This window comes from Tursiops truncatus, chromosome 11 (assembly GCF_011762595.2).
Source record: "Tursiops truncatus isolate mTurTru1 chromosome 11, mTurTru1.mat.Y, whole genome shotgun sequence".
NCBI classification, from domain to species: domain Eukaryota; kingdom Metazoa; phylum Chordata; class Mammalia; order Artiodactyla; family Delphinidae; genus Tursiops; species Tursiops truncatus.
The window spans coordinates 34111123-34135628 of record NC_047044.1 but is presented as its reverse complement, the minus strand read 5'-3'; the positions used below and the strand labels follow the sequence as shown (position 1 = coordinate 34135628).

At 33.5% G+C, this 24506-nt stretch overlaps 1 protein-coding gene across 1 annotated transcript in view; it reads left to right on the top strand.

The window, feature by feature from the left end:
- The window catches only part of LRRIQ1 (leucine rich repeats and IQ motif containing 1), a 174706-nt gene that overhangs the window by 18566 nt on the left and 131634 nt on the right, over positions 1-24506 (top strand). Inside the window, 2 exon segments of the mRNA XM_019952053.2 lie at positions 5726-5878; positions 8186-8336. Of these exon segments, the coding sequence (XP_019807612.1) occupies positions 5726-5878; positions 8186-8336 (304 nt within the window).

The following is a 24506-nucleotide window of genomic DNA, read 5'->3' as shown; positions in this document are numbered from 1 at the left end:
TTTTTCTGTCTCTCAATCAGTGAAGTTGCTAATTAAATATTTCTCCTATTTGAGAGAGGTTGCACTTAAAAGATCTCCTCAATTAAAAGTATTCAGGTCATCTTCTCCTTCAGTGAAGCACTATGAAGAGCTTTGATTTGTCTTGAAACCTGTGTTCAAGGGCCCTGTAGCCATTACTAGGCTTCCAAGAATGGAGGTATCTGGGAATGTAGAGCTGAATTAGAATAGGAAACTCCTAGCTTGATACTCAGGAGTTAGTCTGCTTTAGTCCTGGGCCACAACACCACCTAGTGGCTCCTTTCGGGAGGAAGTGGATTTCCTTGAAGTGGATTTCACAAGTGCTGTGAAAGAAGGGCTTACAACAATGGAAGACTCTAGAATTTCTATATAGAAACAGAGTTATTTAGTCACTTGCTATATAAACATGGTACGTCTATGCCTGAAATTTAAAGTCGTTGTCACCAAATGCTACTAACTTTCTATGTTTATGGAAACAGAGTTTCAATCAAAAATAAGACAGAAACTAAAAAATGTGTAGAAAAACAGGAAAGAATATTTCAAATAGTGAAGTTCTAGAAAGGATTTAAGATTAAAATACATATGTTTATCTGGGGCCTGAAACTCAAATGTATTTATAAAATTTATTTAGTTTCTTGGTATAGGTAGAGGCCTAGAAAAGGAAACATTCTTATTAATACATATGCATTATTTGATTCATTCACTCAGCAAATATTCATCTGTCTAATATGATCAACCCATATTTATTGTTAGATTAAAGGGACAGAAACAAACCCCAGTCTTTTCCCTTATGGATCTGACTATGGTAGACAAAAAGGCATTAAACAAATAAATACACATAAATACATTACTGCAGATTTTGATATTTGCTATATAAGATTTCAGGGTATTCTGTGAGAGAATAACAAGATAGTAGGATTTAAAGAGATCTCTGGGATGTGAAAGAGCAGTATAAAGAACAAGAACTACTTTGAAGTGTATTTTTGTTTCCTAGGCAATGTATTTTTCATATCTATCAGACCTATAGAGTTACATATAAAATCTCTCAATAGCTCTTCTACTACTTTTTTTTCTTTAGCCATGTTATCTCTGGAATCATTCTTTTCCTACTTTACCTAAGATGTTGCTGCAGGCTTTCTGAATGGATGACATTAGATACTAACACTTTTACTTTATTTAAAATAATTTTCTTCATGAATATCTATTTGGGCTAGGCATGAGTGACAGCTTCTTGCCTACAGTATTTGTTTCAATAGTTCAAGAAACCAGTAGTGATCTTCTCTTTCGTTGTGGTTCTCTGTTTTGTCCAGTGAGAGGAGCACTGAGAAAGTTAAGACGTATGAACCTCTTTCTCCTTGGTGTTTCTTCTTCTGCACACTCTGTTCCTTCTATGGAACTCTTGTCAATTTACATAAAGTGAGGATTAACCTTTTCTTATACTTGTTAGAGCAAGACCTTGTAAACTGTAATGTGTATACAGATCACCTGGGGATTTGTTAAAACGTTGATTCTGATTCTTTAGGTCTGGTGATCAACTGCAGCGTACTGCATTTTTACAGTGCCCCTGGGTGATGCTGTTGGTGCTGGCTCATGGACTAATTTGAGAAGCAATGTTCTAAAGTACCCTGTAATCCTTTGACTACTACTCAAACAACTATTTCAAACATTTAATTTTTCTTTGAAGCATCAAATATACAGTATAAACATGAAAATATAAGTGCATGTGCCATGTAAGTGCTGAAGTGTTATAAAAACCATCTTGTAACTTCCTTACTTTGATTTTCTAATCTCTTAGCTTCACGTCTTTGTCATTATCTGCCACCTTTGTAAAGTCCTTCTGGAGTAAACCTTTAGAAGAGAAAAATTTATTCTTCTGGAATTTCACCCAGTAGTCAATTCATTTTGCTTATGTTACTCTCTCACTTTGAGCCTTCAGGACATGATTCAGGTCTGCCTCTTGTCCATACTTCTTTATTTATTGCCAGACAAATAGTGGTTTTCATTACTTGACTGTGAGATGGATGAGTGGGAGGATGGATAAAGGCATGGAAAAAGAAGTCCAACTGAATGTTAATCTTATCTCCATATTATTATCAGCTTCACAATTTAGCTAGGTTGTATTGATTAAAATGAAATTAATATAAAAATTACTTGAATGTAATTTAATAAAGTACTAACAATCCCTGTATCAAATAAGATCAGGGTTCTAATTTTATTTCTGCCATTTACTGGCTGTGTCACCTTGTGCAAGGTGCTTGATCTTTCCCTTCCTGAGCCTCAGTTTTGTCTTCTATAAACTGGGAAGAGCAATACCTACTTTATAGGATTGTTGACTTTTTTTTTTTTTTTTTTTTTTTTTTTTTTGCGGTACGCGGGCCTCTCACTGATGTGGCCTCTCCCCCCGTGGAGCACAGGCTCTGGACGCGCAGGCTCAGTGGCCATGGCTCACGGGCCCAGCCGCTCCGCGGCATGTGGGATCCTCCCGGACCCGGGCACGAACCCGTGTCCCCTGCATCGGCAGGCGGACTCTCAACCACTGCACCACCAGGGAAGCCCCAGATTGTTGACTTTTTAAATACCGTATGTGAAGAATCTGGTCTTACGCTCCTAACATATATGATAGTCATTGTCAAATGTGGATCTCAAACATCTGAAGAGAAAGGCAAATGGATTTTTGAGGGCTGCTTAATAGCCTCTTTCATCAAATACGTTATAACATTGAAGATGCTGGATCATCTACTATATGGAATAATATCCCAAAAGGATATGACTGAAGAGAAGTGATTATTGACAACTAACATAGTTTTCTTTTTCCTAGTTGAATGCTTTAACTAATTCATCTTTCTTTTATTTTGGGCATTTTGCTACTAATGGTAACTTGCCTTAAATAGCAACCACAAAAAAAGGGTACTAGCTTAAGGATTTTTCGCTATGGCTTTATAACATGGCATGGATGATAACATTTTAGGGGCTGAATGTCTCACTTCATTCAAGGCAAATTGTAATTAACTGGTGTTGTGATGGCACATGATTTACTTGAAGTTATATTCTCATTCATTTAAGCCACTAATGATACCTCAGATTCAGTCTCTTTGCTGCTGAGTTTTTGAACAATATTATTTCTCCAGGTTGAATAGATTTGAGATTGTGGCACTGAACATAAAACAAAACAGTCATTGCTTTCATTACTTTTGTAATTACAGTCTACCATAGATGACTGACACTGCTTCGGTTGAACTCAAGAGTAACTGAGAGTGAACTCTATAAAAAATCTGTAGCTATTTTAGGTCATTTTATTTACCAAAACTGTCAAGGATTTGGGGAAATATAGACGATTAAGTGGAAAACTGATTTGTGATCTTTTATCAAAATATAATGAATGAGTCATAGGTTTTCTATAGATGGAGTAGTTCATTTTCAAGTCATGAGAGACCAAAAATATTAATCTTCCAAATATTTTTATATTATCCTTTGTAAGGGAACGAAACTATGAATGCTATAAATATTTTAGTTTTGCCATAGGGCTAGGACAGTTTATTCGTTTAGTTATTTAAGAAGAATTAGCGACCATCCACCATGCCCCAGTTGCTCTTTTATCAGGCTGACCATGCAGTAATGAACACCTGTGAGTACTAATTCTCTTTGACCTTAATTTTTAGAGCATAAGGCAGTTCTATTTATGTAATTATTGTCATGCATGTATCAAAATGATGAATGTAAAAGTTTATTTGATCTCATAAGTTTGGAAAAAACGAGTGCGGTAGAGAATAACTTGCTATATCATAAGGAAAAATTTTAAATCTTTAATGAAAGAGAGGAGGAAGTACCATGGAATACCTCATATTCACAAGTAGACACCATCAACAAGGATACTGCAACAGCTGTCACTCCTGTACTGTAATTAAATTAGAGAGGTTGCCACATCATAACTAGAACTTAATTGTGCTTATATAGTTGATTGTAAGCAGCATATTATTAAATCAGGCAGGATAATATAAATTATAAGGTAGAGCAGCATTTGTTACTATAAAGCTGCAGCTGTAGGGTTTTCAGTTTTTAAGTGCTCAGTTCTAAATAGTGTGTTCAGTTTTTTAGTATAGAGCCAGTTTTCCAGTTACAGAATTTATAGTATCTCTTTGTGGACAAATTAAGTGGGCACTACACAGCAGTTATCCTGACACAAGTAGATTAATATTTTTCTTTCTGAAAAATTATAAAAAAGCAATTTGTTTCAAAAGTTGTTTTACATTATGAGTAATTGAGAAATGCCTAAAATCATTATGAAACTAGAAACTTTTATTCACCCAAAGTTTTAAAAATAATCAGTTATTGCTTTTGCTACTTAAAGCAAGGAGTAGTCTAATCCCTTCTATCTCCATGAACATATGGTCTGCCCATTTACTTACATAAATATGTGAATGTAAAACTTTAATGCACAGGAAATATTTCCCATGAAGAGGAGTTACTGCACTTAAGAATTTATACTTTTTCCAGATTTTTTGAAGTAATAATGCTTTCAATTTCAATAAAACATTTAAAAAATTTCTTTCGAGTAAGATGTATACTAGTATGATATATACTATAAAGCTAATCATTTTAGAATTGTTATTCAGTACATGGGAAACCTGGCCTTAGGACTTGTGATGTGGCAGTATGAAAGTATTTTTACTATAAAGCAATTTAGCTTATATAGTTATTTTAGTGCACGGACTCAATTATGGTGAAGAACCAACATATTATTACATTATTACTGTGCCAGTTTTACTTAAGTGAGAGCTCTTGAGTTTAATAAGTGGAGTGCTTTTCAGTAATCTCAAAATATTTCTATCTGACATATTCTTGTAGAACTCTAAGCGTAGTCCTTAATGTGCATACCATAAAGTTGAATACATTATTTGATATTGAATTTTCTTTAGTTGAAAAGACTTAAAAAGAGAAAAGTGCCTTAGGAAAAAAGGAAGCATTGAGTCTACAGTAATATCTCAATAATAAGAAATGTTGTAAATGTATGTTAAGAGCTATTCATGATTTTTTATACCGCAGATTCTATATGCGCTGGGTATATTACATTATTCAGTAGTATGGAATGATTCATACCTTTATAATACAGAAGACATAATAGAATGTAGTTTTTATTGCATGGTTCAATTATTATTGCATGCTTCTACTTATTACAGGTTCTATAATATCTCTTCTCAGTTAAACTTGCTTCTTTTTTGGAAGATAGCTAAGGTATTCTAGTTGAAGCATGGCAGGTTGGATATAAAATCTATCCCCTGACCCGTTGTGGCTTCTGGTACTATCCAGGTATCCCTAAGATACTGTCAAACACAGATCTTAAACATTTATATAGTGCAATCCTGAAAATAATGCCAAGGGACATGAAAAACAAGGAAAATGAATTTGGTGAAAAATCAGGGAGTGAACTAATAAATGATTACAATGTTATTATTGCTTCTATGCATATTAGTTTTGAACTTGAATTGGTCATGAATGACTGCATTATTTTGTCTTTCTATGAGGGGAACAAAATTGGCAAAATGGACAGATAGCTTAAATGAAATTGAGTTGTTAATAAGTGTAGGTTTCAATATATAGCATTACTTTTTTTAGATGAAGTTTTTAAAACAATTTTGCAAGGCTAGTACAGTTTATATTCATTATAGTTAGATAATGTTATGTGTTCCAATTTTCTTGAATTCCCTAGGTTACAAGAGTAACACTTCAAGATTTGCCAGGTTGTAGTCTCTCCACACTGGCAGAGTGTACAAATCTTCAGTTTCTGTCTCTTCAGCGCTGTGGATTAACCTCTTTGCACAGCCTGAGTAACTGCAAAAAGTTAAAGTACATTGATGCACAGGTATGTCCTATGTTCTCAATACTTATTTTATAATAAAATATAAAGTGGAGTAAGGTGTAATTCAGGTGTACATTTTAAGAAATGACAATTTTGAAGAAACATTTACTAAAGTAACCTATAACTCAGGGTCTAAAAGAGATCAAGGGCCAAAATTTGTGAGAACCATACAGGGAAGGTGATTAGATGGTATGACCTGGAAACTGTCTCTATTTGCAGATGATATAGTTATTGTTTTGTTACTTTTTGCTGCATAACAAATGACCACATTATTTAGTTAATTAAAAACAGCAACCACTTTTTTTGCTCACAGTTCTGTGGGCCGTGAATTGAGGCCAGACTTATCTGGGCATTTCATCTGCTTCATACCATGTTGCCTGGGTCTCTTATGTAATTTGCAGCTGGGGCTGGAATGTCTAAAATGCCTTCTTCTACATGTCTGGTGCCTTGGGAGTTTGGAATTTCTCTCTCTCTCTCTCTCTCTCTGTGCTTTCTTGGGAATCTTAAAAGGGTGAGCTTTCCAAAAAGACAAGCTTCAATATGAAGTGCTTGTCAAGCATCTGCTGGCATCATGCTAGCTTGTGTTCTATTGGCTGAGCTTTCAGTTCATGTGGGAGGGGACTATGTGGATGTGTGAATATTGGGTTGTGAGGTTTATTGGAACTGCTTACAAAGTAACAACCTCCTGCAGTCTGGCCCCTGGCTCCTAATGAGTCACATCCTTCCCGCATGCAAAAGGACTCATGTCCCAAAGACCCCAAAGTCTCATTAACTCATGGCATCAGACTCAGACTTGAGCACAGAATCTTCTCATCTAAGTCAGATCCAAGTGGAGATGATCTGCTCAGAGAAAGTTCTTTCAACTCAGAGATCTATGAAGTTAAAGGAAAAGTTGTCTTCCCTCCCCCACACCCACATACAGTGGTGAGAGAGGACTTGATTAATTACAAGAGTTGTTACCATTCAATATGGGAGAAAACAAGAAGCTCATGGACCACCCCTGGTCCATAGCTAAGAAACTACCATCAGTTATTAATAAGGACTTGGTTCTGCTCCATGGGAATGGGTCTCTGTGACTCTTGGTTCTGCCCACTAGGCTTTTAACTCCATTCTCAAGACATACTTTCTTTTTTTTTTTTTTTCCCCATTTATTTATTTATTTTTGGCTGCGTTGGTTCTTCATTGTTGTGCATGGGCTTTCTCTAGTTGTGGCAAGCAGGGGCTACTCTTCATTGTGGTGCGCGGGCTTCTCATTGCAGTGGCTTCTCGTTGTGGAGCACGGGCTCTAGGTGCGTGGGCTTCAGTAGTTGCAACGTACAGGCTCAGTAGTTGTGGCTCGCGGGCTCTAGAGCACAGGCTCAGTACTTGTGGTGCACGGGCTTAGTTGCTCTTTGGCATGTGGGATCTTCCCGGACCAGGGCTCAAACCCATGTCCCCTGCATTGGCAGGTGGATTCTTAACCACTGCACCACCAGGGACTCCCCAAAGGCATACTTTCTTTTCCATAAGAAGTGTTCTGTTTTGCAGCTGAGAATTTTTCTCAATGTTTCTTTCTCGTAGAAGGTTGGGGGGGGTGCTAGAGTTTTATTTTTATTTTAGATTATATTATTTTCAATTCAAACTGACTGTGCTTCCACCAATATGATTTTCTTTTCAAACTTTGTTTCCTATGCTTCTTATTAAGTTTACTCCATTAGACAAAGGCTATATTCATATTTTTGAGAAGGATGTTGTAGGACTATACCATTAAGATTCTTAGAAGCCCATTTATCTTTCTGAAATCTTAAAAGAAGAGAATTGATGTTGCATCCGTGACATATGATCTTGACATTGAGACCAATATTATGTATTGCAGAGATATGCATGTTTAGTAAAAGTATAAATCTATACATGAGATATATACCTAATTCATGGTATTGGTATTCTTTGGAGGGAAAGATAGCAAAAAGGACTGAGGAAGGGAAATGGGGAGATTTCAAATTTTTCCATGTTTGGTTTCTTTAAAATAAGTTTTTTAGCAACTATGACCAAATGTTCACTCTTGTTCATTTAGATAGTTTGAAATATTCTGTTATATGATCCTCTGTGTTTTCTATATTTTAAAAGATTATTAATAAATACAAAATCATTTATTTGGTTACTTAGTATTTTCATCTAGATAGTATAACACTCTACATAGTTATCTTAAAATTAGGGATTCAGATATTCATTTAAAGATCATATATCTCATCTTCCCTCTTTTTGCAAGCTTTAAATGTTTCATTAATAAGCCATTGAAATAAAACTAATTGCATTTGTTCTTTGTTTTAGGAAAACAATATTGAGACTATCAACTGTGAAAATTTAGAAAATCTCTGTGTTGTTCTTCTTAATAAAAATCAACTGACTTCTTTTCATGGTTTGGATGGCTGCACTAATATCCAAAATCTTGAACTTTCACATAATAAAATCACTCGAATTGGTGAGAACAGTGGAATTTAAATATATTGACATTTATTTCTCATTATTATATTTTGTTTCATTTATTCTTTTCTGAGAATAGGCCACCATCACTAATTTGCTTATTTTATCCAAGCCATACTTATTTAATCTTTTATCCAGATTTATGAAGGAAACAAAATTAGTTTTAATATATATAAAAGGAATATGCTCCCACCACTGGCAAATGGGTGGTTGTTAGTAGCTCCTTAAATTTAGTATATTCACCTCCCTGTTCCTTTTCTTATAATCAACAGTGATCTGAACTCTACTGAAGAATACAATACCCTAGTTTGTTGCCATCATATTTTTATGGACCCCATGCTTTCTGTACTTCTCAGCAACTGTCATAACTGTTTCCTGGTATGACACTACTCTCCTTACCTACATACATCACTTGGACTAACCTTTCCTTCTTTAGGTAAGGCTACTAATACCACATAAAAGAAAGAGTTTATCAGTTTGGATCTCCCTAATCATCTTTGTCCCTCCATCTGTCTGTCTGTATACCTATATATCAATAGCATTTCCATCCTTATTCTTTGTAATCCATAAAATTCAGCGATGAAAATGTCTTGTCTTATTTAAGACCAGCCCTTCTATTTTACGTAAATATACCTGTCATTCTCCTCTGGTACCTTCCTCCATCATTTATCACCTTTCTCATGTCAGATTCTTCCTATTGCCGTCCATTGCCTCATCTCTCTTCCTCTTGCTGTCAAGTCTTGTGAAAGAGTGTTCTGTTCTTGCTCTCACTTCTTACTACCCAACTTCCCTCTTCTGCCCACTGAAATTCAGCTTCAACTCACTTCTATACATTTCCAGTGTGGTAAGTCTAAAATAAAAATCTCATGTTTTTTAATACCTGGCTTAAAATTCTGTTTGTTTGGTTTTTTTAAACTTAAGTGTGAGATTCTCAAGGGACTTGATAAGGGCTTAAATGATGGTTAATCAATAATCAAGGACTGGCAGAAAATAATGAACTAGATAAAAACATTACTCTGGTATACTACTAATGGCTTAAATTATTGGACCCCCAGAAGGTACATTCTTTCCACCTTCTCCATCCTGTGGTGGTTAGGAAATGTGATCTGTACTGAAATATCACGAAATGGGATGGGAGCAGGTGGAGGAGTAGAAGTAAGCCTGCTTTCTGTGTTTAGGCCTGGTTCTACCTAGGCCTTCTTGATATTAATTTGTTTGCCTATGTAATATTTTGTTTTTTCTTTCATTTTTTTATTGTTGAACATTTCAAACATTTACAAAATGAATACATGGAGATTCCATATACTATAGTCAACATTTGGTTCATCATTACTGTTTTGTTTTTTATTGTATTTTTTCTTTTTTAAAACAAATCCCCAAATCATAAAGTTTCATCCTTTCATACCTCAGGAGATGGTTTTTAATAATATGATCCTTTCTTACTTAACTACAATGCATTGTGTTGCCTAATAAAATTAATAGTGATTCCTTCTATCAACTGATAATCCATAATCCAGATTTCCTTATTTTCTTAAAATTATCAGGGTTTGTTTGAATCATAACACAAACAATGACCACATATTACATTTACATAGGTGTCTGAAGTCCTATCTAATCTGTAGTAGTCCTTCCACTTTTTTTCCTCCATGCCATTGATCTGTTGCAAAACCTATGTTAATTGTCCTATACAGTGTCCCACATTTTGGGTTTGTCCATTTACTTCCTTTTAATGTATTAAAATTGTTTCACTATGCCTATAAATATTTCATGTCCTGTAAATGAAAGCTAGTGCAACAGGCTTGAGTTAATTAAAATTTAGTCTTTTTTGGCAGGAATTTTTCATAGGGGTTGCTCTGTGCTTCGTATTGCCTTACGTCAGGAGTCATACAGTGATTATTTGCTTTTAATGATGATACAGTTGCATGTTAGGTATGTGAGTGATAGCCTAAACGTTCCATTATAAAGTTTCCCACAAACCTTTTATCTAATGCTTTCATCCATTGATTAATGTGGCCTGAATCAATTAATGCAGTGGGGGATACAAAAAATGAGTTTTCTAATTTGAACATTCCTTCCACATTTTAAAAACTGGAATCATTTATTTAATAACTATTTGGTTACCTTGGAATCATTCGTAGAGGAAAGACAGGAATAAATGCCTACCTTTATATTGATAGACTTTTACAGTAAGGTCATTACTTTCAGTGGTGTCAAATGAATTTTCTTTGTTTCATTTATTTTGTTTTGCTTTTGCACTTTTCTCTCTCTCCCTGCTCTTCTCTCTTTCTTAGTGGTCTAATGAACTCATAGAATTTTATAATATAGAATATTTCAGTCTCTTTTCTTATTATACTGCTTGATACTCAAATTGTCCAGTCCTGTGAATTTGATTGAAGATATCAAATATTGATATCTCCAGATTTACTTTTTGAACTTTATAGTTGTGTTATTTTCTCTTCCACTGTAGTCCTTGGTTGATACCAACACTAACATAACTATTTGCTATGGATTATAATAGCCATAAAATAGTTTCAAAACAACAATGCCAGTATTAGAAGCATTTTAGAAGTATTTAGAAGAAATCTTCTAAATTAATTTTGAGATTTTTTTGCATTTCTTTTGGCCCTTACACTTTGGCCCCCAAAGTGATGTGCTCACTTGAAGTATTTTATATTTGTGATTATGTTATGAATTTGAAATATAATTAGTTCACTTTTCCCTTTGATTCAGTTCTATTTTTGAGATTTAAGACAGATATATGTTTCTACAGACTACATTTAAGAAGACTCAAAGTGGTTGTGCTTTCATCCTTTTTCATTTCACTGTTATCCCATCTACTTTTATATACAGATATTTATGTATATATGTGTATAATAATACATGTGTATCACATATGTGATATATGTGTGTGTTTGTAAATATACATACATATACATATATCTAAGAAATATATGTATATATGCTAATTCTTTCACAAAATATAGAATATTTAAAGTACTGTTCTTTATCTTGCTCTTTTTCATTTTACAACATATATGGAGTTCATAGCATTGTTTTTCTATGGCTTGATAGTATTCAGTTGTGTGTATGCACTAGAGTTTATTCCACTGGTCTCTGGTTGATGGACAATGGATGGTTTACAATCTTCCACACTGCCATCATGACTAACCCGATACCTATGTCATTTCATACTTCATCAGATATATCTTTAGGTTAGTTTCCTGATATATTTTTTTTGGGGGGGGGGCAAAGGACATCTTTAATCTAGGAAGATAGTGCTAGACACACTTTATATGGGTTGTACCACTTTGCACTCCTACCATTAATACATGTTAATGGCAGTTTTTTGTTTTTTGCTTTTTTTGCTTTTCTTCTGTTTATTATGTTGTTCTTTTCTATTTTTAAGTTAAATTTGTAATTTAATTATTTATCATTTTTCACTCTTGTTGACATAAGTACTTAAGTCTATAAATTTTACTCCGAGCACTGCTTATTCTGTAACTTCTGAATAAGGTATAGGTATTTTCGTCTGTTCTACAATTATATGATGTATTTTATCTTTTACCTAAAATTTTAAATTTCCACATGGAAAGACCATTTTTGTTGTTATTTTTTTCTAGTTTTATTTAATTATAGTCAGAGAATTATTTTTGTGCCATATCTGCTTTTTGAAACTTGTGGTTTTCTAACATGTGGTTAATTTTCAGGAATGTTTCGTGTGCACTTGAAAAGAAGGTTGTTGTTTTTTGTTGGAATTTAAAGTATATATTTTCATCTTTAAGATCTACATTAGTGATCTTTTATTTTAGGTCTTAAATGTGTACTTGATTTACCTTGGACTGAAGGAGTTGAGCTAGATTGAATGTATCTGTTCTTTTTTTTAAACATCTTTATTGGAGTATAATTGCTTTACAATGGTGTGTTAGTTTCTGCTTTACAACAAAGTGAATCAGTTATACATATACATATGTTCCCATATCTCTTCCCTCTTGTGTCTCCCTCCCTCGCACCCTCCCTGTCCCACCCCTCTAGGTGGTCACAAAACACCGAGCTGTGTATCTGTTCTTAATCAGCCTGTTTCTTTGTGTACATCCTTTTGTTTCTGCGTCATGAATGTTGCTCCATGCTGTTATACAGATATTCTTAACTGTGTTATCTTTATTGTGAATTTTAGCCTTGAAAATTTTAAGTTCCATTCTTTGTCTCTTTAATGCTTTTGTGACTGAATTCTACCTTATCTTACATGGTTTCATTTTGTTTGTATTTGCCTAATCTAAAAAAACTTTTTAACATTTCTGAATCCCTTTGTTTTATGTATGTACTTGTATACAGAATGGATTTGGGTTTTATTTTTTGATCCAAGCTTAAATGTTTTTCTCTCATATAGACCATGGCCATTTGCATTTATTAATTTAATTCATATACTTGGTCTCAGTACTGTCATCCCACTCAGGATGATGCTCTCTCTTTCTGGAGGGAGGCCTTGTTGGTAATAAATGGGTTCTTCCACCCCTGGGGCACCTCCAGTGTTTACTTATCCATTCAGTTTCCGTAGGATTTCCTCTGTACAAGTGTCGATTCAGCCTGGATTGTGTTGATCCTGGCTACTTATTACCCCACTTAGAAAGAAATTTAACTTGTGATTTCTTTATCTCCCATTTGCAATGGAAGGATAGGTTGTGGGTATTTTGATTTCTTTGTTGCACTTTATGAATTTCTGGAGGAGGTTTGGGGAGAATTGGATCTAATCAGTCACCATCAACTCCCTTTTTTTAAAATATAAATTTATTTATTTATTTATTTATGGCTGTGTTGGATCTTCATTGCTGTGTGCGGGCTTTCTCTAGTTGCGGTGAGCGGGGGCTACTCTTTGTTGCAGGTGTGCGGGTTTCTCATTGCAGTGGCTTCTCTTGTTGTGGAACATGGGCTCTAGGCACGCGGGCTTCAGTAACTGGCACGTGGGCTCAGTAGTTGTGTCTTGCAGGCTCTAGAGCACAGGCTCAGTAGTTGTGGTGCACAGTGGGATCCCGCGGCATGTGGGATCTTCCCGGACCAGGACTCGAACCCGTGTCCCCTGCACTGGCAGGTGGATTCTTAACCACTGCACCACCAGGGAAGTCCCCATTTTTTTTTTTTTAATTTGGGAAAAACATAGTGGTTTTCACAAAGCAAGCTTTTGTTTTGCAAACATTTCAAGGCATAATTTCTAAAATGTAATGTATAATGTTCTTTAATATGTTTATTTGTCTATGTGTCTGTGCTGCCTGCTTTGGGACCACTCATGACTTCTCCCATATGGAAATACTGATACTTTTGAAACAAATTTTTTATTGTAAAATTTTAGTAATTTTGTTGTTGTTGGAATGAAGGCAAGTGCACTGATAATGTATGTTACTTTATTGGTACTCACTGAAGCAAGCTTGAAAAAAAAGAAAAAGGCTATTTGTAAGAAGAAATGCTTGAACTCCCATTCACTTCATTTTCATTGCCAACAGTGCTGTATGGGATTTTTTGTAGTCAGTGGATTTCCTGGGATAGGATATCTGCAAGACTTATGTGAAAACTGCCATGTTATTAATTGATGTACCTGAGGTATCTCTATGTAGTACACTCTCAGCAAACAAAGTAAAAGACATCTTTGCTGTCTGTTGGGTACAATGAAAACACTGTATTTATTGAGTGTGAGAAGAGTATGCATGGGAAAGTAGATTTTCTGAAGACCAGTTGGAGTCTGTTTTTCATCTTCAAGAACTGCTTACAGAGATTCTGGTTGAGTTAAGGGAAAAGCACAGATTTTGTCTTTCCATGATATATTGATGCTAAGAACTCTTATGAAGGGGCACAAAGATAGATTTGTGTTTATAAGTTAATAAGTCACTATTCCATGCTATAATATTTCTTAAGGAGGTGAAATAAAATTGGAAGGAATACCAAATATTCTACATTTGTAGTTTCGAGTTTAATTTGTTCCTAATTCTAACTAAGCTATATTATTGCAGCAGTTAATTAGCAATGTTAACTCTAATTACTCTTTTTATTAGAAAACATTAGTGTACATTTTTTACTTTCTTTGCATTTAGTGACTGAAAATAGCAACTCTATCACTCTCTTTAAGGCACTTTATTTGAAATAATTTATGCTGAATGTTTTCCATTCTACTTAAACTGGTTAATTGTAGAAACAGAAACAATGTGAAATATACTCTTTTAAAGTAATAGTTTAAAATTTAATTCTATAAATTGAAAGTTACAAAGTTAGTTCTTTAATGTTTAAACATATTGTGTGCTGTGACTATAGAAAGAAATGGTCTTAATTATTATTATTAATCATAACTGAAATATTAATTTAAAATATAATTCAAAATGATATCCTTAAGATATATTACATATTGAGGTACAGATTATTTTCTGATCAAATGTAGCAAAAAATAAACTATTATATTGGGCATATATGGTCATATAAATTTTATAGTCATTTAAAGAATACTTTGTATGTTTTTATATTATTTGCTATAATTGGTTCTATTTTGGCAGCAAGTTTTTGACTATTGAGTATTTTTACTTAACCTGGCATTATTCTTGCATGCTTTAAATGCACAAGATAATTGCTTTAAGCTCTTTAAATTCACTTCACGTTGATGATTTTAAAGATGGATTTATTTTAATTGGAAAAGAGATTTTATTATAATTTTCAATGTTTTTTTCCCTGAAGTTACACGAATCTTTATCTTTTATAACTCACTTTAATTTGGGTGGATTTCAGTTTAAATTTTAAGGTTTGTTACCTTTGTTATATTTCTTGCTTTCCTTTGCCTGAAATTTCCCATGAGTAAATTTCAGGCAAAATTGGTAAGACATTTTTTTTTATAAGTAATGTGGAGAAAACTTTTCTTAAATGAATGTTGCCACAGTGTTCATTAAAATTTATAAACTTCACCTATGAGGAATCTTTCATATTTTGAGTTAGTATTTTTGATTTAGTTTTTTAATGAATAGCCAAAGCAAATGAAAAATAGGTGATTCATAAGTTATAATCTAGTTTTCTTTTTTCCTCCCCAAATATATTGAATTTTATTGACTTTTTAGCAGAAACATTTTAAAACTAAACTAATTTTTAAAATTCATGCTGCATGACCAAAGTGTTTATAGAAAAAATACAACTTAAGTATAATAAATATAGTAATAGATAACTTTTTTTTACCACCAGCCATTTCATGTGCTTTATACATACTAACTCATTTGATTTTCACATAAGTGTTATTAGTTAGGTACTATTTAATCTTTGTTTTTTCCAGATAAGAAAGCTGAAACATAGAAAGTTCAAGTAAGTTGTCTAAAATCACACCGTTAGTTAATGATAGAGCCAGGATTTGAAACTCAGCAGTCTATCCTGGTACCAAATTTTTTAATTGATTCATTCTATTGCCTCTCTCATAAATACGCATTTAATATTTAAGATTATTACTGTTTTGTTATACTATATTACAAAGTCTTTATGCTGAAAAATATATAATGATTTTAAGGTTTATTCATTAATAAATTTATTAATGAGCCATTGAGCATCTACTATGTGGAAGCACTTTTCCAGGCACTAGAACACAGCGCTGGAATATTGCTGAGGATGCAGCAATAAACAAAATAAATGACTATCCTGACTTGCACTGAGATTATCCTACTGATAGTTATTGATATAGAGAGAAAGAGGAAAAGAGTAAATTGCCATGTTTCCTTTATTGACTGTTGGGTAAAAATGAAAATAAGTATGATGTTAATGTCTTTAATGCCAGCAATTTATAAATCATTAATTTATAAATTTCAGGTAATACAGCCCTAGAAAATATTATTGTAAATAGTTAGAGATACTGGGAGATTTTTTTTTCTGCTGCTTTATTTTCAGATAATACTGTTTTCTGGAAAAGTGAAACTAGTATTCTAAGTATGAAAGATATTGAATAATTCAACATTTTCACATAGGCTTGATTACTATGTCGTAGCTCATAGGGGAAATGTGCCTGGATTAATTCTTGCTGCCAAATGTTGTCATTGGAACATTAGAAAAAATAATGAAGTAAAATAAGATAAAGCTGTAGATATTTTGCTTGTAGAAATGTTTTTCATTATATACTTAGGAAATTCTTTGGATTCCACTAGATGGTGCTAGCTTACTCTTTAGTTTTGAAATGTAACACAATGCTTAGAACAAAGCTGAAAGGGATTTTGCAGATCTGCCAGTCTAGGCTTCTTAGTTTACAGATGGAAAAACAGACCCACATAGTTTTCGTCTAACTCCTGGCAGAGGTGGGGCTAGAATCCACATTTCCTGATTCCTGTTTCAGTATTCTTTTTTCCGTACAACCTGTATGATCCTGAAGGACTTTTGCATTGAAATTGAAAATCTCAAGTGTAACTCAGCATATTTGTATGTAACTGTCAAACATAGCAATCATTGAGCAGCTAAAGGAGGTAGACCTTTACCAAACACTTCTTTAGTGAAAACCTCCAGCCTAATTCAACATCTTTAGTATTGCTGTTCCTTACAGAAGAGTTTTTTTCCCCTGTGGCAAGAATGTTTTATTAGACCATTGGCTCATTTCTGTGGGAAGAATTCTTTGAAATAGATATTTGTAGCAAGTATAGCCAAATGCTAATTTTGCCATGGGCAATGAGGAGGGATAAACATAGTTGACTTCAATTTTATTTTGTGGGACCTAGGAAACTTTTAAAGGACTAATAAAGAATATATTGAAGCAGTAAACTCAAGAATATTTAAGCAATCCTTTATATTTATTATATTTAAGCCCTTTGAAAGAGACTCTTGAATATTTTTGTGGTTATTATTTGTTTTGTTTTAGATGGGTAGTAGAAGAAATAACAAATTTTTACAGGGAGAGAATTATGTTCTTAGAGATGTTGAGGAAGTAATGATGTTCTAACTTAAGTCTTGCTGTAAGTCTGTTTTGCTCAGTTCTCATCCTTTATTTGACAGCGAAGAATTTCTAAGATTAAAAGAAGAAGGGGGGCAATTTATTCTAACTTCCTTCCCACCTAGATTCCTCCTTTTGATCCAGTGCACTTACTGGATCAAATTACTGTTTAATCAGTTGTGTATAGACTTTTCTGAGTATGTATTAATATCCTATTCCTTCTTCAAGGTTTAGCTCAAACATATCTCTTTGAAGCCTTATTTGGTCACCACAGTTACAGTTTTTTGTTTGTTTGTTTTTGTTTTTCAGTTACAGTTTTTTAACTCCTTGTTTTTATTGAGGATAATTGTTAGGAAACAATAACTATCATTTTTAGTACCCAACATGTGAAAGTGTTGTAAATGCTACTTTAAAATATTATTTTTAATCCTCCCAATAATGTGAAATCACCCCCACTCCACAAAAAAGGAACGAAGGATCAGAGTAGTTAAGTAACTTGCTTATAGTCATATAGCTAGTTTTCGAATAGGCATGTGTTACTGAAATTCAGGACTGCCTGCCTCAGAGCCTATTCATTATTGATTATGCAATACTGCCTGTTGATTAAGTGGAACACTTGTCATGTTAGCAGAGTCCTGGAGAAAGACTTATATACATGACTCCCGTGGTGTTTGTAGATTGTAGATCTTCATTCTCATAAATTTTTTTAATTTATTTTTTTGATTTAAATATTTTTGAGGCCATGATATTTGGTGCACACAAATTTATAACTGTTATATGTTTCTGTTAAATTGACCAATTTTATCATTTTTAAATGTCCCTTTTCAACTGTATTAAGTTTTCTGCCTTAGGCTTCTGTGTCTGACATAATCAAACCAGCTTTTTTTGGACTCAGGACCTTTCTAACACTCTTAAAAATTATTGCGGACCTCCTTCAGACAGTTTTCATTTATGTGGGTTATATCTATCAATATTTACTGCATTAGGAAAAAACAGAAAATTTTTGTATTCATTCAGAGTTTAAGACAATAAAGCCTTTGCATTCATAACAGTTTTAGAATAGTAACTGTATTTTTTTTTTTTTTTTTTTTTTTGCGGTACGCTGGCCTCTCACTGTTGTGGTCTCTCTGGTTGCGGAGCACAGGCTCCGGACGCGCAGGCTCAGCGGCCATGGCTCACGGGCCTAGCGGCTCCGCGGCATGTGGGATCTTCCCGGACCGGGGCAAGAACCTGTGTCCCCTGCATCGGCAGGCAGACTCTCAACCACTGCGCCACCAGGGAAGCCCAATAACTGTATTTTTTAAACAAAAAGATACAGTGAGAAAAGGGTCATTGTTACACATATTTGCAAATCTCTTTAATGTCAAGCTTAACACAAGACAGCTGGATTTCCGTATTTCCTTCTGCGTTAAATTTACTACGATATCACACCTCATGTAGTTCTCTGGATAACTCCACCCTACACTCTTGAACAAATGGGAGTGGAAAAGGCAAATAACCTCTTAGAATTATTATGAAAGTAGTTTTGACTCCATGGAACCTTTAAAGGTATCTCAGGATGGGGACACTGGCCCACACTTTGAGAATTACTGTTTTAATGTTTACATAATACATCTTTTTCTGTCCTTTTACTTACAATATTTCTACAAGTTCTATTTTTGGAATTTTTGTAATGTAACATAAAAAATTGTTGTTTTTGTTCTTGTTTTATCGAGGCTGCCTGACAAATTCAAGCTTTGATTTGTAACCTTTAGTCCCTAGTAATTAAGTGTAATCAATAACATTCAATTATTGATATATTTGAGTTTAAAATTACTCTCTTACTATTTGATTCTATTTGTTCTTGTTCTTTTTTTTTTTTTTTTTTATCTATTTTCTTGCCTTCTTTTGCTTTGGTTGAGATTTTAAATTATTCCATTTTTCTTTTCTATCATATTACCATTTTTATATTATTTTACTATCCTTTTGGTTTACTATAGATATTACATCATGCCTTCTTTATTTACCAAATCTAAGTTTATTTAGCACTTTCCTCTCTTTTTTCTTTTTCTTTTTTAACATCTTTATTGGAGTATAATTGCTTTACAATGTTGTGTTTCTGATGCACAACAAAGTGAATCAGCTATATGTATATATATATATATATATATCCCTATATCCCCTCCCACTTGTGTCTCCCTCCTACGCTTCTTATCCCACCCCTCTAGGTGGTCACAAAGCACTGAGCTGATCTCCCTGTGCTATGCAGCTGCTTCCCACTAGCTAGCTATTTTACATTTGGTAGTGTATATATATCAGTGCTACTCTCTCACTTCATCCCAGCTTACCCTTCCCCCTCCCCGTGTCCTCAAGTCCATTCTCTACTCCTGCGTCTTTATTCCCGTCCTGCCCCTAGGTTCATCAGAACCATTTTTTTTTTTTTTAGATTCCATGCATATGTGTTAGCATATGGTATTTGTTTTTCTATTTCTGACTGACTTCACCCTGTATGACAGACTCTAGGTCCATCCACCTCACTACAAACAACTCAATTTTGTTTCTTTTTATGGCTGAGTAATATTCCATTGTATATATGTGCCACATCTTCTTTATCCATTCATCTGTCGATGGACACTTAGGTTGCCTCCATGTCCTGGCTATTGTAAATAGAGCTGCAATGAACATGGTGGTACATGACTCTTTTTGAATTATGGTTTTCTCAGGGTATATGCCCAGTAGTGGGATTGCTGGGTCATATGGTAGTTCTATTTTTAGCTTTTTAAGGAACCTCCATACTGTTCTCCATAGTGGCTGTATCAGTTTACATTCCCACCAACAGTAGCACTTTCCTCTCTTTTCCAAGGCAATTCTAGGGTCTTAGAAAACCTAAACTTTATTTACTCCCTCCCAACTTAATGTGCTCTTTTTGTTGAGTATTTTAACTCTGCATGTGTATATATGTATCTATATGTGTGTTTCAAATGCCTTAAGACATTATTATTTTATAAAGTCAATATCATTTGGATTGATCCATTTTTTAAACCTTTCCATTGAACTTTATTCTACCTTTCATCTGTGATATTCCTTTCACCTGAAGAATATGCATATACACACACATATCTCTGTTTATGTATTTTGATATATATACTTACCATTTGGCATGCATTTTCTGCATTGTGAATGGATTTTATTTTATTATAGCTTTCCTTGCCTAGGGTGATGTGCAACAACCTAATGGTTGATCCTTGGAAGAAAATTTCTTTTTCCCCTTTTAAGATTTTTTTTTTCTTTTGCCATTGTTTTCATTAGTTTACTCTGATGTTTCTACTGTGGTTACCTTAGTATTCACCCTGCTTGAATTCATTGTGCCTCTTAAATCAGTGGCTTGGCATCTTTATTCAGTGTTGAAAAATTCTGAGCTACCTACTTACTTATAGATCTAGATCCAGATATATATTCCCACTATATTCTATAATCCCCTTATGCTTTTATAATTCTCTTACATTTCTTTTGCATCTCTATGTGTCATTTTGGATGTTTTCTTGTGACTCAAATTATGGTTCACTAATTCTCCCTTCAGCTCTGTCTAATATAATGTCCAATCTATTCATGAAAGTCTTGTTTGTAGTTGTAGATTTTCAAGTTTAGAACTTTTATTTGCTTCTTTTATTTAGCATTCAATTCACATTTTTATAGTATCTAATATGTAAGTTGCCAGTTTTAATTTTTTAATATGTTCAACAAAGTTTTGTTAATTTCTGTGTCTGGTAACTTCATTATCTAGATACCCTGTGGATAGTTTCTATTATCTGTTCTCTTGATTTTTGTTCACATGATGTTATTTCCTTGCTTAGTTTTTTGTCATTTTACAGTCAGAAAATACTAAGGAAAACAAAACTATAGAATCAGTTTGAGGCTATGATGTTATTATTTTCCTCCAGGGGTCTTTATTGTTTAAAACTACAAGCATTAGTGATCTCTGTGCAGCTAAATCCATGTTTTGTTATTGATATTATTTAAAGCTTGGCTTCAGTACCTTGGGAGCTATTCCATATTTGGATTAATGTGTAGTACATGGAGGTCCAACCAAAAGTAAGTAGAGATTTGTTAGCCCTCTTTTGCTGAGGAGAGCTCTGGAGCCCAAGTTTTGACCCCCTGATGTTGCAAGCTTTCCTTTCTCAGAATTAATAGATACCCTGAATAATGTGTTCACCTCATTTCTTCTGGAACTTAATCCTCTTATTCTATAATACCATTTTAGTTCTTAAATGCCTTCAGCAGCTATGTTTATATTTGTTTTCTCATTACCTAGTCCATTGTTACTGTAAACAGAAAGCCTTTGCTACATTTTCTATTTTCCCCTTCTCTTGTCTTCTTTTGACTTATTTGGTATTTTTCCCCTCATTTCCTCTTTTGTCTCAATCTTTTGATAGTTATATACTTTATTTAGTGGTCACCATAGAAATTATAAAATATACTCAATTTATCTCAAGTTAATTGATATCTTTACCTCAAATTTCCTGACTTGTATGTGTTTGTTTTTCAGGATTTTAAATGTTTTTTGTTTTTGTTTTTGTTTTTGCGGTACACGGCCCTCTCACTGTTGTGGCCTCTCCCGTTGCGGAGCATAGGCTCCGGACGCGCAGGCTCAGCAGCCATGGCTCACGGGCCTAGCCACTCCGCGGCATGTGGGATCTTCCCAGACCGGGGCACGAACCCACGTCCCCTGCATCGGCAGGCGGACTCTCAACCACTGCGCCACCAGCGAAGCCCTTAAATGTATTTTTATTTAACTCTTCAAGCTATACATTATGGTTATTTTATACGGTCAAAGTTTGATCATATTTGCCCATATTTATTGCTTTTATGCCTGTTGCTCTTTTTTTCATTTAAGATATTGGATCTCTTTCCTTCTTCCTGATATAGATCCTTTAAAATTTCCTCTAGTAAAATAACTAGTTTGTGGAAGATAATTTTTCTGTAAATGTGCTTACTTAGCATTCATTGTTAAATCATAATTTAACTGGGTGTATTTTTCTAAATTGAAGTTTATTTTCTTTCAGTAATTCATAAATATCATTCCGTTACTTTTTTACTTTCACTGTTGCTTTAAGAAGTCAGCTGTGTTAAATTTCGGAAACTTTGAGGGTATTTTCTATGTCTTTTCAAGTATTTTTTTTCTTGTTATTCCTGTTATGAATTTTTATTCTGATGCGTCTAGGCATGGATTTCTTTTTAATTCATCCTCTTAGGGTCTGATGCAATTATTGAATGTGTGATTTTCACTTTTAAATTTTATCTGTTAGCCATTATCTCTTCAAAAAGTTTTTTTCTTCCTCAGTTTGTTGAAACGCTACATATATGTTAGATTTTCTGACTCTTGCCTCCATATTTCCTATATTCTATCTTTCTGTCTTTTTTTGCTGCCTCTAGTTACTTTCTATATACCTATATTCCAGTGACAAATTCTGACTTGCTGTTAATCCTAGTCATTGAGTTTTTTAATTTGAATTAATTCTGATTTTCACGTGGGTCTGGTTTTGCTGGGATTTGTTATTTCTGCTAACTCTTACTTATGGCATCTTATTTCTTTGTGTTTTTCATGTGATTTTTTTTTTTTGTCACCTGTTTATTTCCCTTGGAATTTAAGCTTTGTGATTATTCCTAGTTATGACATTAAAGTTTGTTCTTTAGAGATTTTTCAGATGCTGAAGGACACAAACAATCTAGAATCATTTGTGCTACATTTTTGGTGGAAGTTTTCTGATCACCATGAGAATGAATTTGAGTCGTAAACCTATGGGAGAGTCAGCTTGTAGTTATTATTTTAAAGGAGGATTTTTTTCCCCTCTTACTGAGATTTGAGATAGGTAGTTTAATTTCCTGTCTTCAGTTGGGTATAGCTGATTGGGGTCCAGGTTTACTCGGAATTGCCTGTCATACTTGCCTCCTATTGGTGAATTTTAAGTTTTGTTTCCTCAAACTGTGAGGCTATAGAAATTGATCATCATATTCACCAGATTTAACAAGTTTTCTCGCACTGAAAACTGGCTTTACTGTTCTGCTTGCTTCTATTTGCCTACCATATCTATTTTGATTTTGGACTGAGAATTCTTTGCTTTCTTAACAGCTCATTTGGAAACATTTAAAAAAATGTAATTACTGTTTTTAGTTATTTTCAGGAGTAAAGATCACAGTATCTGAGCAGAAATTTCTGGAAATGGAATTTTGGTTTTTTTTCTAAGTAACTTTTAATCTAATCTACACAATTAATATATGCTTATTGTCTATAAATTATGATGTGAAATGATAAAATAATAAGCCATATTTCCACCATCCAGATATAGCCAGTATTGGTGAGTTTTCCAGATTGTTTACCAACCATTTTAAAAATCACTACTGTAATATTGTTTTGTAATTAACTGTATTCACTTAATAAATTGTGAATAATTATACATGTCATAATTTAAAAAAATATTCTAGGTGAATTTTTCAAGTAAATGATACTTGAGCAGAGATTCTGTCTATATCCTTTTTCTATTTCTATGAGGACACAACACAGTCTTAGGACTTGTAGAACAAGTTATGAGTTTTATATTACAAGTAAAGCTATTTTTGCAAAAAACAGATTTTCATATTTCTTGTAGAAATGTGGAAACTATAAATGCTTTACATGTGTTAACAGAGAAGATACTTCATGCCTATTATTTCAGGAAATTAGAAAAAATTGTCACATATAACTATTAAGAAAATAAAACTCTAATAAGCATAGCTAACACCTGAATAGAAATTCAAAACTCTTTGAGGAATAACAAATATAAAATGGTAAACAAAATGTCCTCCTTTATGAAGGAGGCATATTTATGAAAAAATGTGATCAAAATAAGAAATCACTTGAATGAACATGATCTGTAACAATTCAGACAATTATGCCTACTTTTTCTATATAAATAAATGTACTTAGGGTACAGTTTAGTTAAAGAAGGTTTAGATAATTAGTTAAGTAAAGTTTAATTAAACATAAGACAAAGCTTAATAATACCTGTGATTATTAGAGTATATATAAAGAGATGTGCTCTAGGCATATATTTTATATTCTAATAGTAAAGTAACAGTTAACTTTTTAGTACTTCTTTTGAGATGATGCAGTCAAAACTTTATCACTACTGAAATAGAATATCAACTTGAATTTTTTAAAAGTACAGTGATTTATAAAGTAATCAATTGTTGAAATATATTAAGGTATTATAGAATAATCTTACGGTG